This window comes from Aulostomus chinensis, chromosome 2, assembly GCF_037954235.1.
Source record: "Aulostomus chinensis isolate RoL2024-O1b breed Wild chromosome 2, RoL_Achi_v1.0, whole genome shotgun sequence".
NCBI lineage: Eukaryota > Metazoa > Chordata > Actinopteri > Syngnathiformes > Aulostomidae > Aulostomus > Aulostomus chinensis.
The window spans coordinates 10067407-10086508 of NC_141321.1; the positions used below are offsets into that span (position 1 = coordinate 10067407).

The 19102-nt window shown below is 42.5% G+C and overlaps 1 protein-coding gene across 10 annotated transcripts in view; it reads left to right on the top strand.

Moving 5' to 3' along the window:
• neo1a (neogenin 1a) overlaps nt 1–19102 on the top strand; it is a 151918-nt gene that overhangs the window by 126746 nt on the left and 6070 nt on the right. For 8 of the 10 annotated variants that reach the window (XM_086226920.1, XM_086226863.1, XM_086226929.1 and 5 more), the window contains exons 10-19: nt 1453–1601; nt 2683–2821; nt 2924–2973; nt 5749–5893; nt 7339–7449; nt 7588–7782; nt 8772–8867; nt 11622–11854; nt 17059–17197; nt 18379–18486. In XM_086226920.1, coding sequence (XP_086083046.1) covers nt 1453–1601; nt 2683–2821; nt 2924–2973; nt 5749–5893; nt 7339–7449; nt 7588–7782; nt 8772–8867; nt 11622–11854; nt 17059–17197; nt 18379–18486 — 1365 coding nt within the window. The remainder of the gene's footprint in view (nt 1–1452; nt 1602–2682; nt 2822–2923; nt 2974–5748; nt 5894–7338; nt 7450–7587; nt 7783–8771; nt 8868–11621; nt 11855–17058; nt 17198–18378; nt 18487–19102) is intronic. The other 2 variants (XM_086226889.1, XM_086226937.1) reach the window with 1 other exon arrangement.

Genomic DNA, 19102 nt, shown 5'->3' on the forward strand with positions numbered 1-19102 from the left:
CGTTTCTCTACCTGTGTCCTTGGGTAGAGGGCAGACGTATAACACACACACACTCACACACACACACACGGCTGCCAACATCAGCTTAGCCACCCACGGGGATAGCAGTGTGTGCGGGCTTTACCTGTGCAGTCCCTCTGTCGTGTGTGGGCTTTCCTAGTGTAGGACAGGAACATGCTTTGAATTGCTGCTTAAACTGTTGACTTGCACCTGAGCACCAGGTGTGTACACAAAATGCTGCCCTGTAGCACTTTTTGTCATAGACATAACACACATGCACACAAACCCACACTTTTAGCGTCTAGAGTTTAGAGTAGTGGCAGCGTCTGCAACTAACGTTCACTAGAAATGAAATCTATTTTATTTCAAATCCAATTTGTCATGAGCTATGACAAGAAATGTCTATTTACTTCCAAGCCAAGCAAACTGTGTTCACCAGTCACTTTGCATTTGAAAATAACCTACTTACAAAAGTGTGTGCCAGAGGGATATTCTAAATGGTTAGGAGGTAAACGGGTCGATCTCCGAGACACTTTAAATTGGTCTTTCACACTGGAGGGGCATTGGGTCAAATGCACCTTCAAAATACAGTTCGCCATTTCTGTCCATCATCAAACATGACCAAACTAACCATACTGCCATGTCTGGGTCCCTAACATGATGAGGGAGCAGGGGAGATGTTGTGAGGCGCTCACGACCCCGCTGAAGTCCTCACCTTTCCCCAGGAACTGCCTCTTAATGGGGGCAGCTTCCTACATCGATTTTGCTGTGATTTAATCCCAATAATTGCGTCAAAATAAAGCCGATCTACATTGTGATAACAATATGTGCAAAGTATGACTGGATGCTTTGTCACATTTCTGCGCTAGATGACAAATAACTTTTAAAATGATAGCTTTCTGAATGGAGTTTAGATTTGATCAAGCATGTCTTTCCACAATTACTTCAGGGATAAAAAAACAAGTAAACCAGATAATTTTCACAACAAAATAAAACTACTCCACATTTGAAGGTAGACTTCTGTTTGTGTGACTATGTAAAATCTCCAATGGGTAACCGGGTAGGTCCTGTCTACCTCTGTAAAAGCTGACGAAAATTTCGCAGCCTTTCAACTATATTTCAAAGTGAAAAAAATAAAGTGTTTGGTTTAATCCTGCCCACTCTAATAAACTGTTTAAATATGTCAGTGAGTATAAGCTAGAGGTGAATACAGGATGCGCTTTCAGCTTGTTTATCATGGCAACATAAACATGGCGAGCAGCCCAGTCCAGAGGGGACAGCTTGGTCCCCACAGAGACGCAGTCACTGAGCCAGCTTTTTGTCCAACAGCTTTGAAGTTGCCAAAACTGCAATTGAAATTGTTTCCTCCTTTCAAAATAAAATATATCAGAAGCGTTCAAGGTTCAGGATAAAGAAAACTATTGTTGTTTTCCTCTTTTGTCTGTCCATCAGTCCAAGTGCCCGGCCCAGCCCCGAACCTGCAGGCAGCGTCGAATTCACCGACCACCGTCTCTCTGACTTGGGACAAACCTCTCACAGGCAACGGCGAGATCCTCACTTACAAGTTGTACTACACAGACAAAATCCTGGGAAACGAACAGGTAGGAGTTCATCCATCCGAATTCATCTGAATCTGAATGCAAAGTGTTGGTGCTCTGAAACTGGGAATCAGTGAGCCAACAGTAAACAAAATTAAGGATTGAATGGTTGTGGTTTGCATTACAAGAACACCCAAGACTTTGAATTAGAAAAATAGATTCAATGACATGCACAGTACTAAGGTTCTTGATTACCCTATGATTTCCCTGAAAATCGTTAGAAAAAACATGCAGCTGTTTTCACCAACTCTCTCTTTAGCTGCTAAGAGGGAAAGTACTAGCTTTTACAACTTGGAGTAGATTAGACATATTTAACTGCTGTAAATCTCAAGCCTTTAAGGAGTTCCTAAGCAGGTGCTGGAAGAGTCTTTGTGCAGCCTTTTGGCCACAGCTTGATTATGCATTTCACACAAAAACACGATTTCACGTATTGAGCAAAGTGAAAGCAAATATGATTCCCCCAGTTTTTTCTGTCACAAGAGTGGAATGTGTACATATTGAGTCAGCCCCAGCAGTGGCAGTGTGCTAGCCAGTGAGGCATTAAAAAGCCTTTAATATGATAATGGATGAAACGTCAACCAGTGCACTGAGTAATGATGCCTCAGCTCCCTGGAGGAGCAAGCTAGGGATGAGGTGGGAGAGGCAAGAGAGGGATGAAAAGAAAGCCAGGATGGTGGAAGAGATGAAGTTTGAAAGACCTGGAGCTTAAAGGGCATGAAATATTAAAGGGGACGGGGAAGAGGCTGACGACATGTGATGCATCTCCAAGTGTGACCTCAGTTCAGACGGTCATCTGACCCAAGTTCGGCTCAGAGTGCTCACTATGAGATCTATACCTCATCTTTGCTCTGTAATCGAAATGTCACCAGCAAAGAGATGAATGCAGTATTGGTTTCTGTTTCATTTGAGTTTGCTTTGTTTTCATCTTGATTGAAACTTTTTCAACCGGTAGTACATCGCACAAACGTTCCCCACTAAAATGAAAATCGAAAAAGAACATTTTTTCCTTCATATCTGATCTGAGAAATGTACAACCCACAGACCCACAGCTCCTCTAACGAGCCTCTCCTTCCCTCTTTCTCAGGATGTTGACGTTGACGGGCAGTCTTACACCATGACCGGTCTCAAGAAGAACTCCGAGTACAGTTTCCGCGTAGTAGCCAACAACAAGCACGGTCCAGGAGTCTCCACTGATGACATCATAGTTCGCACCCTGTCTGACGGTTAGTTAATAAATGATGTGGAAGCAATCAAAGCTTCTTTCAGCTTGAGTGTCTTTCACTTGGCGGTGGATTATATTACTGTCTTTTATTTCTGCCTCACAGTGCCAAGCGCCCCTCCTCAAAACTTCACTCTCGAGGTGCAAAACTCAAAGGTGAGCCAATGTTGGAGGAGTTTCCTCTTCAGAGTTTCCACACGTTTCTCTTGTTATCAAATGCAACAAACAAAGGAAACATGCATGTCAGCTGTCTGTAGCCTGAATCTTTTCTGTGTGTAGTTGCTTCACCACAACCACCGACTCTCTCACAACATTTGAACAGGCACATAGCCTGCAGGCCCAAAAGCCGTTGTTGCTCTTTGTGATTAGCTCCGTCACAGGCCCGGAGCCCTCGCTGGTTAAGAAGGCGTGTGAACCCTCATCGATCCTCTCGTCGGCTAGAGACCAGCCTGTCAGAAGGTCTTATCCTCTGTATCAGTCTCTGTCAGTACAGTATCTGCCCATCCAGTATAAAACTAAATAAACATGCAGTTGTATTCATGTAAAACTTGACTAGGCGTGACAGGTTTAGGTTGCCCTCAACTGTTGCTTCGTATGTAAACCTTTATTTTAGATGTTTAAAAGCTCAAGAAGATCACCTTTTCTTGCTGTGTTTTGACACTCTTGGTATGTTTTTAGGTGACAAGAATAAATTCAGGTTAGATGTGTTATCTAGATGGACCTCAAAGGCCTGGCCTGTCTCCTGGTATCTTTTTAAGTTTCATTGTTAAATCAGATTGATTACAGCTCAACACAGTGTAGGTCTTGCGTGACACTTGTTATGAGATAAGGCTGCTGAGGTGGCTGCAGGCTTCACAACAGGCTCCTGATTAACACAGGAAACTGGCCTTGACGCTCTATCTTTTTAACCTTTTGATCTTCAGACAGGGAGCTGTAGGCCCATGTATTGTGCATCTCCGCCAAGCGATGGATTAATTTTACAAAAGATGTTTCCCACTCATGACTTGTGAGACAAAGTGCAAATAGAGAGCCTCAAAGCAAAGACGATCTGAAAAACCTCAGGGTGCATACATCAACTACAGAAACGGCAGCCAGTGTGTTTAGCCCTTCGCTGGTCTATGCAGAGCTGGAGTGAGAGAGAACTGTCAAAGCAAACTAGAAAAAAAGAAAAAAAACTGTAGACAATCCTATCACACTCTCCCAGCTTGAGTGAGAACTGGCCACCCGTGCTGAGGGATACTCGACTGAGATTTGCGGCGAGGAAACACTGCTGATGTTCAGAGTAAAATGACGAAGAGTCGCTCGGTGGAAAGGATGGGAATTGTTTTGGAATGGGTGGCATTCTTCCAGCTGTTCCGCCCCAGTTAGGCCCAAACAAACCAATTTAAATACAAAATCTGACATCCTTTATTCCTCAACATTATTAAATTTGTTGTCTGTTTCTTTTCCTTTGTTGTCATTGTGTTTAATTTTGAATGCAAACAGCCATTAATTCAACAATACTCCTGTAGACACAAAGCACTTCTGCAATTAGCTGTTTGATACACCCGGCCTGATGAAACTGGGGAAAATAGTGATTAACAATCATTTGATATTCCCTCTCCTCTTTGGGCCTGTCATGCAGAACCCCACATCTTTTAGCTGTGAGGCAACCTGGAAGTCTTTTATTTGGGGTCGTATTTTGCACTTTTTTTTTCTCCTTTTGGCATCTCCCTCGTCAGCTTCCCATGCGATTTTGCAAAAGTTAATTAAACAGGTTTAACTGATTAGAGAGAAGAAGAAGCAACACGAGTGAGTTGGGGCTGATAGTGTAAAAGGAAAAAAAAAAAAGGAAATAATTGAACACATTTAACACAGATTTAATTTGTGCAATTCCCCTGACTCAGCTGGGGAGGAGCACCCCTTATTCATGTATTCAGGCTTTTTGTGCAGCACTGTGACAGTGGGGATGCATTAATTAACTCGTCTCTCATGCTGGGTTACCCCCCCACCTATCTCTTCTGACACACAATTCAATGCTGGAATCCTGCAAGAGTGCAGTGTGGGCCTGCGGGGGTAACCGGACCACACATGCGCACCCACCACCAGGACACCTCAGATCTATTATTCATCTGTTTATTTCTTCCTAATGTGTTGATCTACACTGTGTCACCTGAGCTCAGAGGGGTGTTTGTTTTTTGGGGGCCGTCCCGTGTGCATCACTGTCAGAAGGAGAAACAGTGGGTTTACCTGCTCAGTTGCAGTCCAGCTGTAGTTATAGGGTCTGTTGGACTAGGGACACCATTGTGTGTTTGTCATCCTAGATACCAATTCATGCTAAAACATGAACATCTGTGCAAAATTTTGGCACATAAGAGTGGCGGTACACGAGAGAAAAAGAGGGAGAATGAGACTTCACCCTCGCAATGTGTTCAAGCCCGACATAGTCAAGGAAGTGGCAAACTGAAAGTCTTCAGTCTGACGATATGTTGTCTGCAAAGAAAGTGTTTTTCTCTGCAATATTTGGAAAGCAAAATGTAAAGTTGGCGGCGGCCACACATCCAACCTGAGAAAACACCAAGCCAAACACAGAACATAGTTAAACTAGAGTTTGACTCAGAGACCACATACCCCTGCCAAGGCAACCTCGGCCAAAACCAATTTAAAAATAAATAAATAAATAAAAAGCAAAATTTTCTTTTTCCTATACTTAAAGGATCTGTGTGAAAATTATAAGGTTTCTTCCATGGCCCCTGCTTCCAGGTACTGGTAGCAGCATTTGCTCATGTGAAAGCTACCAAGCCCCAGTTAACAGACAGAAAATGCCAAGTTGTGATACCACAAACCTGAACAATCACTGTTGCAGCTGAAGCCCCAAAAGGAGATCGTCTGCATACCATAAGTGTGTCTTTTTTGTTTAATCTGACACCATTCCTCCCTTGCCCTCCGTAGAGCATCATGCTTCGATGGCAGCCTCCCCCCCAGAGTTCCCAGAATGGGGAGATAACCGGCTACAAGATCCGATACCGTAAAGGATCACGGAGGAGTGAGACCGCTGAGACCACCGGGGGCACCCAGCTCTTCAAGCTCATCGAAGGTAACAGACTTAGCAGTTGGATCAGTTGTGGTCAGAGGGTTATTCCTCAGACTCCTTTTATGAGAGATGTTTTTTTTTTTTTTTTATCAACTGTCTTTTATTGCAGTAGCTGTCAGAGTGTAAATGTATTCATTTCAGGATGTATATGTAAGTGGAGAGGAGCCATTTTCCCCAAAAAATGTAGTTTGCATACAGTTTGTGTCGAGATGCAACCCCTGCTTTTTAGAATGTCCGTCATGAGGTCAAGCCAACACTTTTTGTCATGTTCTACTTTCTAAGGCAATTTTTCTTCGTTTGGGTAAACCTTAACTGCTGTTCATGAATTGCAGTCACTGTTTCCCTCCCAGATTAAGTCAATCTAGAAAACGAGAGGGAATTATTTATAAGGAAAACAGATGTTGCTCAAACAATTCTTCAGTGTTGTGAGGAATTTCTTGACCTTGAGAGCCGGAGTGGTGGTTTGGAGTCCATCTGGCTGTTTATTTAATCAACATCTGAATGCTTTGAGATGGAGTTATATTTCTCACTGTACCCGAACATAACTCGCGGCTACCACCAAAATCAATCAGTGATTAATATTAGATGTTGTCTCAGCAACTTTCAAGTGGCCCGGTCTCACGCTGTGTGCTGCATCAAAGAGAATATACACTTAAAAGTTGATTTTTAGAACATTCTGGGGGCTGAAACAGAGGGGTGTTTGTTGGTTCAGAAGCATTTAGAAGGAGATGTTGTAGCCTCGGGGGCACGGATGGCTTGGCAGTCTTTAGAAGTTACCCCCAAGGGTGGCCCAGAATAATGGGTTCAGAGAGAAAAGATTACAAGATTAGCATGTTCACTGCAAATGGGACAATATGACAATGATGAAACTTTACAGCAAATTAATACAGCAACACATCATTTGTCAGCGGGCGTTCCCTGGTTTTCTGAATACAAAAACCGGCACCCAGCGGTGAAACTGCTCATTCTGATGAGACACAGCTTTAAATAATGAATGAATCGAGACTTCTTTCCTCTTCCTAACCCTTAGTTTTGCACTTTTTGTGCCAACTTCTATTGCACACTTTTCTTTCTACCATCTGTGCATTTTTAACACCTATAAATCCACAGTGAAAGGTAAATCTTCCACACCTCGATGATATTGAGTGGAAAATAAAGTTAATTGCAGCACAGAAACCTTCACTTGATCCATCCCCAGGCAGGCTTATAGATGTTCCGCTTAAATTGTGCAGACAGGTATTGGGCGTCTGTTTAAAATATTTGTGCTTTGAAAATATTTATTGTGTCTGCAACTCAAAACCCCCATTGACCAACCAAGAGGAGAGCACTCATAAAATATGAAATAAAATCTCTCACAAAGAGAGAGATTTTAATGGCAGTTTTTATTGCTGCTTGAGATTTAATTCCTTCTCTGCTTCGAGTGTGACCTGTTTGTGTTTCCCGTGCAGGTCTGGAGCGCGGGACAGAGTATTCCTTCAGAGTGTCAGCCATGACGGTGAACGGCACAGGACCAGCCACTGAGTGGACCACAGCAGAGACATTTGAGAGTGACCTGGATGGTAATGTCTACAACTTTACTCAGTTCCTACCGACTGAACAAGAACGTGCACATGCTTCCAGTCTTTTCTCGCTGAGTTGATGTTCCACCATTGGAGAACTTGTCTTCATTAAACGTTTCCCTGGAACTCCCTCGCCAGAATCTCGTGTCCCAGACCAGCCCAGTTCACTCCACGTCCGGCCTCTGGTCAACAGCATTGTGGTGAGTTGGACTCCACCAGAGAACCAGGACATTGTCGTACGGGGCTACGGCATCGGCTATGGCATCGGCAGTCCCCACGCTCAGACCATCAAAGTGGACTACAAGCAGCGCTACTACACCATCGAGAACCTCGGTGAGAACAATACTGAATTCAGAAAGGATGAATGGTTGAAGGCTGCTACTGGCTTAGCAAGTAATCATATTCTGATTGCAGTACATCTGCTCATTTTTAAAGGACATTCTCGGTAGGCGCACACGCACAGTTTCAGTTGCAGCTGGACAAGGCTGGTAGGTGGGGGGGCCGAGTGTATCTTAACCATGATGTAAATGTCAGCATTTACAACAACCAATAGAAATGTCTGACTTCACATGCTCCTTAATTAAAAATCATGTTTGGGTAAACACACACACACACACACACACACACACACACACACACACACAAACACACACACACCTAATGACAGTGTGCCTCATAGTGTGTGTGATTGGAGAATTAATATTCCACCACATGCACAAACTGTTAATTACACAAATCAGCCCAATGGGGACAAGATAATTAAATGTCAAAATATTTGGATAAACCTATTTTGGTGGTTTTAATACTTCCTGCAAAGGTTATCTGGAGTGAAATGTTCTGCTGGGTCCAACTTTGCATGTCCTTATAAAGCCCTAGAAAGCACAGCTGTGATTGTTCTCTGGTTCTACTGCCTTGCAGGATACATAATTGCAGATTGTGTTGAGGGGAAAACGCATTTTATTATGGTTATGACAATTATTTTGATCATTCTGTTGTTAGTGTTATAGTAAAATTAATCAGTGAGGATAATAATACAATTATCACAGCTTCCTGAAAGGGCTTAGAAGTGAATATTTTAGTTTCAAAAGTAATCCATGGAAATTGAAAGATTTGAGGGTGGAATTGTTGGAAAATATCTATATATGCATAATTGAAACCTTCATTATAATCACAGCAAGAGGAATTATTGTATTCAGATACTCATTCTAATATGGCAATTATGAGTCAAGAGTCTCAAGAGTTGTGGCTTGATTAGATGGCTGCATCAATTTATCTTGCTCTTCCATGCTCTCACTACCCCCTCCCCCTCTGCTCTCTCACAGACCCCAGCTCCCACTATGTGATCACTCTGAAGGCCTTCAACAACGTGGGTGAGGGGATTCCTGTGTATGAGAGTGCCATCACCAGACCACAGTCAGGTAGGAAGCGCAACCATCGTCCTAGAACGCTGCTTTGCTACACAGCAAAGCATTTATGGCGGAAACTGAAACTTTTAGCCTGAGATGCAGCTATCGTTACGATCTCTGTGCATCAGAATGAATCAGCCACAGAATGAAGTTTGGCTGTGAGCCAGATAATCCATAATTCTTCACCCCTCAGATCTCCGTCTAGTTAACAATTAAAGTCCCGATCCGGAGTGCTTGACAAATGATCTCAAAATGATGCGCCATGCTACTTAGACTGGGAGTTAGCTGAGTTCACACAGTTTATGTGACACTGTCAGAAGACAACCAGGCCATGCTCCCTGGGGTGTCCCAGGGGGGGGGCTGCACCCGCCTCCTCTCACATCCAGCCTCCCGCCTCTCCGCTCAGCCTTGATCACTCCAGTTTGTCTGCGCCACAGCACTATTGCACTGCAGAGCATGAGAGGGGTGGGATGCTGGATGACATGAATCACGTTGATATGCTTCGAGGGGGGGTTGCACTCTTACGTGCGTGCACACCCGCACACTATCCACTTCACTCTATGAAGCTCTCCTTACATCCTCATACACTCTCACACACACAGATACACACAACGCTGTGCACACCCAGACCTCCTGTGGTGACTTTGGCAACCCTTCGTCAGATCTAAACGTTTCCTCTCAAAGCAGAACCAAAACCCACCACCATCGTCTGTTGCTGAATCCTCGGGGGCGCGTTCCCTTCCTGCCAGTTTGTTCAAGTCAGATTTAAAAAGACTAGCTGACCTACATAGTACTTTTACTTTAAGAAAAACTTGGTGAACTTGGTTTGGGAGAGTGCTACGTCTTATGTGCAATGATGTGATGTCTTAACTGAATAGCAAGAAATGCTGGTTCCATCTGAGAAACATGTTTATGGAGCAAATCATCCTCTTTGTTTTAATACTTCTTCCTTCTAAGTACTTGAGGTCATATTCCTCTCAGTAGGGTTTAAAAAATGCGGCTTGCATATCACTCCAAAACCACAGTGCCTCTCCACAACCACATGAATGCTTGGATCTTCATCATGCACAAACACACTCACAGATGCACACACACACACACACACACACACACACACACACACACACACACACACACACACACACACACACACACACACAAAGTGGCTCAGTCTGGGGAGTAAAATATGGTCAACACTGTAGAAAGAGGTGTCAAATGGAGCTGGATAGAGAAGAGAGCACCAACAGGTGGTGGAAGTGTGTCACCACGGTTGACTGACTTTGTCTTCCCTCGCCACTGAGCTGAGGACAGAGCCAGGAGCAAGGAAGGCTGCAGCCTGAATGCCACCGAAGTGTTTATCCGTCTAGTGGCCACAAGCAATGTTGGAGCCAGTTCATATACTAAAAATAGGTTTTACTGGGTTAAACCCAAAAATATCTTAAACTCTAACACACTCTGGGGTAAGGAAGTAAACACATGCGACAGATGTAGAACTGACATGTTACACTATCCACTTATTAGGGGTTTAAGGAGAAAAACAATCTTCAAAATTGAAATAATAAATTATTGATGTCTTGAAGTAGCTTTCTCTTAAATACAGCTGCGTTAAAGTGACCGTCAATGTCACAAATCGTACCGCTGCATTGGGAATTTTAGATTCACATCAGTATGATGAATGTTTCAAGGTGTCTGGTTATTTTAACTGTCAACTGTTTCTCAGTTTCCATGGAAGATATGTAACAATAACACACGATCCCAAAAATGGCATTTCCCACAATAGAGGATTTTATCTGTATTGACATTTTCAGGTTTAACGTGACTGCTACCAGGACATGAGATGTGATTACAATACTACACAAATTTAAAGGAGCGAGTTAGGAAACCTCGTAACAGGCCACCGTTATGCTGTTTTTAAGACTTAAAATCTCTCAGATTAAAACGTATAACACAGAAACACACAATACCCAACATGCCATACAGTGGAGTGGTAATAATTCAGGCAAGACTGATTTTCTGTCTGTGTTCCTGCACGATGACGATGGAACAGCTGCACATCGGTCATTAGGCGGTAAAGGTGGGATGACCAAGTGATGCCTCTTCTGCTGGTCTGAGCCAAAGAACACAAGCAGCCCACACAACCACAGCCGCCATTGGCCCATCACCCTCTTTACTTAAAAGCCCTAATCTTTTTTCCACAGTTCATGAGAAAGTAAGAAAGAAGGAAACGTTCCTGTTCGTTCTGTTCTTCCACTTTGTATTAAAGAGCTTTGAGAAGCAACCTCTCCAAAGATGTTTCTGCATTGTCTCTCGCTAAAAAGAGTGGGATAATTCATAAATGTGTTTGTAGAATAGTGGATTTCTGCTCTCACTCTCATTGATTGTAGTCATTTCTCATGAATAGAGCATCTCTTCCTGTCTCTCCCTGTAGAACTAGTATTGACGCAACTCAACATAGTAAAACAATAGCTTCTGTATCGCAACTGATTCTGTAGAGTTGTCTCATTTTAGAGGTCAGTGTCTGTTTTTCTAATAGAATCTTCTCTCTCTTTTTCTTCACCCCTCCCAATCCCATTCTTGTTGCACTCCTGTTTCCTTCCTCCTCTGTTGTTGTCCCTCATTTTAACTCATTAACATTATTTTTGGCTATATGTGTCCTACCCTGCATCCTGTTTGGACTCCTGTCTGATCCACCATGCTTCTCCTTATGTTTTAATTTGGTCATTTTAATTTGTGTGCATGCATGCGGGTTTACTGCCTGATGTGCAGACCCCATAGACCCTGATGTTGACCTGTACGAAATCTTCCATGCTCCATACACCCCAGTACCAGACCCTACGCCCATGATGCCACCCGTGGGTGTTCAAGCCTCCGTGTTGAGTCACGACACCATCAAGGTTACCTGGGCTGACAACTCTCTGCCCAAGAACCAAAAGATCACTGATAACCGCTACTACACAGTGCGCTGGAAGACCAACATCCCGGCCAACACCAAAGTCAAGGTAAGACACTCAGGAGCGACAGTCCCTCTACTGTCGTTTTGACTCATAGTTGAAGCCAGATATCACTTGAGCTCACTGCCTCTTAGTCTTTTAGTTCAGGTCTTTTGTAATTTGGAATAATTCAGTTCAATCATTACTACACCGACAGAGTGCAATGCTCAGTGACTTACTATTGGTTGTGCTGAACTCGGAAGGAGGTTTTCTCCTTCCTGCAGGACGTCTTGGTGACTCCAGAACTCCACAGTCAATAGCAACCGACAACTAACAACAGCAAATCTCTCCAAAACATCAGTTTACAATGTCTCAGTGGCTTTTTCTGGTATAATCCATGTCCTCTTTATCCACGTGCTCAGTTATCCCCAAATTCTTTTGACTTGAGCCTCAAGTAAGTTCATCTCGATGCATGAGCTGGTCGTAGCTGTTTACACTCATTGACAGGAGCACAAAACTGTAAGTCTTCAAGTTTGTTCACTTTGTGGGTGAAACATTCCTTTAAGCCCAACTTCAGGTCATTTCAGTCTTAGCAGATTTAGGTTTTGATAAATGGCAGGTAAGCGCATCCCTGCAGGCCTGCACCTGAGAGACGTGTGTTATACAATAATAATACACAGCAGCTCATGCACAGCTGCAACATGATGTTGAATTTAGGATCAGAGCAATGTTTAATTTCCTTACCAAATAAGCTATGTCGAGAGGTGTTCGCGCTACTTTGTTTTTCAAAAATATTCTCATGACTTAGTGCTGCAGCATTAGATTTCCTCTCGGCTAGCACTCCGTAAGTAATAGTTTGAAAGGAGCCAGACTTGGAGTTGCAGTTAAATCCTGGGGTAGTCTGAGTGTACATCACTGCTCCTCGCTAGAACTGCAGATTTACTCCTTTAATTACACTTTAAAAGCTTCACTCGGCTCAGTAATTCAGAAGTTCTTTCTTTTGTTTTATGAAGTTTTAAAACAGTCTAACTTAATTATCAAACTTGTATTTTTAGCAATCATTTATTAATCATTTAATCTACAAACAGTCAGAATATAGTTTTTTTTTTAAATAGTTGCAAAAGGAGCTGCCTGACTTTTCAGAGTTTGACACCAGTAGGTTTTGCCTGATAATTAACCTCAAGAATATTTGGTGGATGAATGACTCGGACTTACTGTTGAAAATTTTCCCAAACAAGCTCATTTATTCACTGAAATGCACAATGTTCAACACACAGCACTAGAATGTAGCATTAATTTTCTGAGCTACAAGTACCTCAAATGCAGTTCTAGCGTCAGTGTACAAGGAATTGCATAAATGAGTAAGTGAGTCACAGTGAGCTTTTCCACACACAGCAGATATAAAAGGTCTACACGCACGTGCTGTGACGTGGGCTTGAAGGTCTGTAATGAAAAGTAACTCAAGTTAAAGACAATTGGCTCATTTTGAAGGAAAATGACAAACTGTGGTTTGAGAGTGGAGTACAGCCCTCAGCTAACACGCTTTCTTGATGTCTCCATCAAATTCACACACCTGGATTTTGCAATTTCGTCTCACTTTCCCTTGCAAAACAGTTGCATCAGGTTATGAGGGAATCTGAGTTATTTCACCAGGTCTCTGGGTTTGAGGTCTGGGGCCTTTCCAAGACACTGACCTTCTTTTTCTGAAGCTATTACTTGGTTGTTGGATGGTGAAATTCCTCTTCATCTGCAGCTTCCAGATGCTGAAATCACCGTTCCTCGCTGGGCGATGAGTGTGTGTGGGTGTTCTTGTCACTCTACCTGAAACACCAGACAGACCTGTCAGGTTGTTGTCACCTGCAAGAGCGATCAGCACCTGACAGAACTTCCTCCAGCTCCTTCACTGTTGCCTCAGGGCTCTCGCTATCTGTCCTCCCTGATAACTTCTGTCTTTGTTCTTCCATCAAGTTTGGAAGGTCGCTCTAATCTTGGCTAAGGCCCCATTGCTGCCTCTCATTAATAACGGTCTTCACCCTCTCCCGATCTTTACCTATCAATAATCACTTCCAGTTGATATTTGGAGCTAAACACACATTGTGTTGGTGCAAGGCTGAAAAAACAACATCAGTAAATAATCAACAGACCTCATACCCACGCCAAACCACAGAAGTTTATTGGACAACATTTCGATCCACCTGAGATCTTCATCAGGTCAAGAGGATGTCGTCCAGTAAACTTCTGTGGTTTGAAGTAAGTGTGCAAGCTTTTCATTAAAGTGACATTTTAATCAAATTTTTTGTTAGGTGTCTTGACCTAACAAAGACACCCCCCCCAACACTACACAGTGCAAAACTGTCCAAATTATCAGTTTAAAAACTCTCAAATGCATCATCTGGCCCAACCAGAAGTGTTGTAGTTAGTTTGTTTTTGGTTGAAATTAAAGTTTGTGGATCACTGAACATAGATGGAGAAGAGGACGTGGATTGAGAGTTAGAAAACAGAAACTTTGGGCAGTTTTAATTAGAACCTTTATTTGATGTATGATATTTACTTTTGGATGTGTTTTCAATGTGGTGTTTTTTTCCCCCGAACACTGCTGTGGTCCCATTATGAAAGGGTGTGTACTCAAGCAAATACTGTTATTGCTTGTTTTGTTTACTATAGGTATTTTTTCCTAAAGATTCTTATTTGGTTTCACTTGAATTTTGTTGATTTCAAGGCTAAATTAAGGATGGAATAAGATCTCACGTCATGACTTATCTCAGAGTAGTGTGTGTGTGTTTGTGTGTGTGTGTGTGTGAGCGTGCATGTGTGTGTGTGTGCACGCGCATTGATGTGTGCAAATCTGTGACAGCAGAACCCAAAGAACGGCCTGCGTTTACTGATAAATTATTCAACAAGGACGAGACAAACTGAGAAGTAGGAAAGACATGCTTGGCAGTACATTCTCTATACAGCTGAAGACACACACACGCTCTTCTTGTACAGGATGGCTACCTTTGTATCGGAAAATCAGGCCTTAATACACAAGCTAATACCAGCCATTTCTTTCTCTGAAGAGACGTAGTTATCACTCAGAGTGAAATGACAGCAAGTGGGAGATGAGATAATGGTATTCCACTATCATATTAAACAACGAATCATTAATACCAACAAATGCACATCGTACACAACCGCAGCCATGAGTGGAATTGACAGTAATTAAAGACCTCCACAGGCTCATTTTGTTTCTGTCCCATTTACAAAATCCAATATATTAACAAGATTATTAGTAGGGCCTCTTTTTAATCAGTCAAGTGTTCACACCGAACAGCTCTGAATGTTCCCCCTTGTACCTCCTGTGCCAGCACTGGAGGCCTGTATGAGCACCAGTCAAGCCCTCACCGAGGTGCTGCTCTACTTCTCGTCCACCCACCGTCTCCTGCAGTGACTCACATTGTGCATTATTGAAGAGACGGCTGCTCTAAAACTGGATTCTTGTTTCCAGACTCAGGTTTTCTTGTCCTATCTCACTGACCACTGTTTGACAGCCTTTACTGGACTGCTGCATTTTTATCATAGTGTTCATTCTTCTAGATAAGACTGTTTGGTGGTAGCGAACACTGACCCCCCTCCCCTCAGCAGACTAAAGCTGCACCTTTCTATCACTCCTGCCAATTCAGACCTGAGCGATCATAACTTGACAGTTTCCTCATTTATTGACTTTATTGTGGACTTTGCACCCTGGTGTATTATATTTTTGCAGCTACTGGTGTTCATTTAGCTAAGCTGCTGTATTTGGTTTTAGAGCTTATCTGTCAAAACTACCTTTCTGTGTGGTGCTGTGTTTCACAGCAGACGTGACTGGCCATAATAAACGGTCCTGCTTGTACTCAGTGGTTAGTGTTAATATTGTATACCAGCACAGACTGGTGACTTTCTAATTCTCCCAGAAGTACTGAAGTTGACAGTATGGTCATGGACATTAGCTCGCACGCTAGCTTAAAGTGATACTTCATACAAAGAATATTTGCCCTTCAGTTCTCATAAATTAGTGTTTTGCACTCACAAAGAGGCTTCGTTACTGCTGCATTACTTCTTTGTGACTCCAGAATGCAGGAAGTGTCAGTCGTGTATGTTTATTTTGAAGCTGATGATGCTAATTGCAAAGAACAGCAAAAATGCCCAATGATTAGTTTACAAACGAAAGCGTATTGTGTGGTATAATCCATGTCATCTTTATTCAGCCTTATGCTCCGTTATCACAAATTCCTTTGATTTGAGCTGAAAATAAACAATGACCACTCTGCATGTATTACTGGACGATGAGCTTGATAGTTTGTAAACAGTTTTTTGGTCAGTTTTGCTGTTATTTGTAGTTTGTGGCCATGGGTTGCCGTTAGCTTCAAGTCCAATATGCGGAGCAGGTTCTAAATTAAGAAATGATACACCGCTGAAAAAAATGTCTGGGTGCTCTCTTCAGTCGTTAGTTCTTGAATAGAAAAATACATTTTTTGGGTTAGACAAGGGAACGGCAGGACCAACGTATCTCCGGGTTTTAAGACTCATTCGTCTTCGTCCTATCTTTTTAATTATTCAACTAATGGCTCTTGCAATAATAATCTGTGATGTGAAGCATATTACAGTAGCATGTTTGGCATAATGTTTACCAAGAGGATGATGTCATTTTGTTTGTAAAACAAAAGTATTAGACAAATAAACAATTATGCTTGATGATGGAGCTACATCGTCACATGAGACCACCATCAATCCATGTTGGAAGTCTCATCTTATTGATAATGTTTCAGTCTGGACCAAAATAACGGGCTGAATGAGTGTAAGACTTGGTTATCATGTCTAAGAAGAGCTACATGACACCGTACAGACCAGCTGGTTCCTGTTTTACCTCTGAACTGAGGACCAGAACTGCAGAAGCCTCACTGTCAGATAAATCTTGTAGCCAAAGAAGAACACACTCTTGAAGCAACACATTGCTTTGCAGCAGCATCACCAAATACACATGACCTCATGTCGCCCTGGTGTGTTTAACAGAGCTAAACCAGGAGGTAGGAAGGTTCTCTGGGCATGAGAGTCTACAAAAAGGCGCAGTGACGGGACAGGATGGACCACATTGCCATCTAATAATGCTAACAGGGCTTAAATATGATTGTACTCTCATGGCTGACTAAACATTGTCGCTCCCTGGAAGTTTTGTCAGTGTTCAACATGTTTTCATTTCCCATCATACAAACTGAAAACTTTTTTTTATCTTTTTTGTACGTGCCTGCGTCCAGATGGCCAACACCACCAGCCTGAACCACATGGTGTCTGGACTGAAGCCCAACACGCTTTACGAGTTCTCCGTCATGGTGACCAAAGGCCGTCGCACCAGCACTTGGAGCATGACCGCCCAGGGAACCACCTTTGAGACCAGTGAGAGAGCTATGAATACCCATACACAGAAATAACTGCACTCATCACAAAGACACACACCATCACTCCCAGTGGAACGAGCTCCTGGCTGGTGGGGAGTAATGTTTCCATTTTTCCAGACCAAATGGAAGTAGATGACACGCCTGATGAAAGGGAAGCGTCTAGAATATGAACTCTAGAACTAGACAGGTGTTTATCAACAGATGTCAGTCTACCTGCCACTGAAATCAGGGAAACCTACGGCAAATTTGGGGATTCTACAATACGGCATGGCTCTGCTGAGCGAGCATCTAATTGATACAATCGTCTTAATAAAAGCAATGTGGCAATCAGGAGATAAAGATAGATATTTATAACATGCTTCATTTTTTTTTTTTTTGTTTTTTTTTTTTTGTTTGCTTCTTGATTTGCACACCCATGACCAGATATTTCCCCGAGAGGAGCAAACCAACACCCTCGGTCTTCTCTGGCTTCAAGCTTGTAGAGATTAATGCGTTTTATTATGTTTAATTGTTCAAGACAAAACTTCAAGTTACTTTGTGTTCGGCACCATGTTTGAAGAAGGACTGTTGATAATTGCATCAAAGTAATAGCAACATGTAGTTCTTTTTCAAATCGTCAGCAATTCTGTATTGAAATTGAATTGTCCTCTGAGTGACTCTTTTCCTGCAGTGCTGTGTTATCTAATAATAGAAATTAAATTTGCAAGCTGAGCAAATGCAAGATCCTTTACTTTATTTTTGAATCTAATTTCTTAGCAAGATATTGCAACACATGAGATGAGGAACTAAAAGAGATATTCTTTGAACCTGCTTCTATAACTGCAGTATTTGGAAGATTATCAACAAGTGGAAACAATTAAATGTTTGTTTTTTTTTCCATTAAAATAAAATAGGCCTTTTTGCCAAGCCAGGGTTGTTTTGTTTTTTTTATTTGATGGTATGTTCAGGGTCACAACCACACACATGCAGATACACAGCCAGTTGTTAAACTGTCACCTGTGACAGGAGAGGAGCCAAAAACATTGAACCTCTTAACATCTACCACGTACGAACATGCAGGCTAGCGGTGGTCATGTGTTGTAGCAGTGAATTCTCCATAATGTCGTTAACTTTGAAACGATGCAGGACATCTTCTCTTGCTCTTAACACGCATGTCTCCACTCTGTCTGATCCCCTCAGTTCCCAGCTCCTCCCCGAAAGACGTGACCGTGGTGAGCAAAGAGAACAAACCTCGCACCATTATCGTCAACTGGCAGCCTCCGTCTGAGGCCAACGGGAAGATCACAGGTGCGTCACCTCCTCACGCACCCCTCGAGACAAATGCCACTGCATTTTATGAAAAGCTTGATAATCGATGCTAACTCCTTATAACAAGATGATGACTGTGATGAGTTATTACATCATTGTCATGAGCTTTCTTAGTGATAATGACATAAAGTGTAATGGCAGTCGCAGTCTTTTTTTGGAGTAGTTTTCCTCCCAGTTGAGGCACTGTATTGACTGTCCATTGTGTAATTCTAAGCATCTAAATGTGGCCACTCTATAATGCCCTAAATCGCCACAGTACAAGAAACAAACACTTCCACAATATTGTTTTAATTTTGGACGTTTTACAGTCTGAGTTCAGCAGCTCTCCTCTGAACCCCAGCACGACTGACCCTCACAAAATGATTTGGAACATAAAATGTTGAAATTTGCTTTGCGGATGCAGTGGTGGTGCGGCGTCAATACACTACCCTTCACACTAAAAGGAGATGTGAATCAATGCATTACAAAAACCCACTGAACAAGAAATGATACAATAATATCTGATGGTGAGATTTTGGCCTGAAGAATCAAGCAGAGGAGTACAGATTTTTCCTGTTTATGTCACAACGACAAGCGTTTAAGTTGGACATGGTCT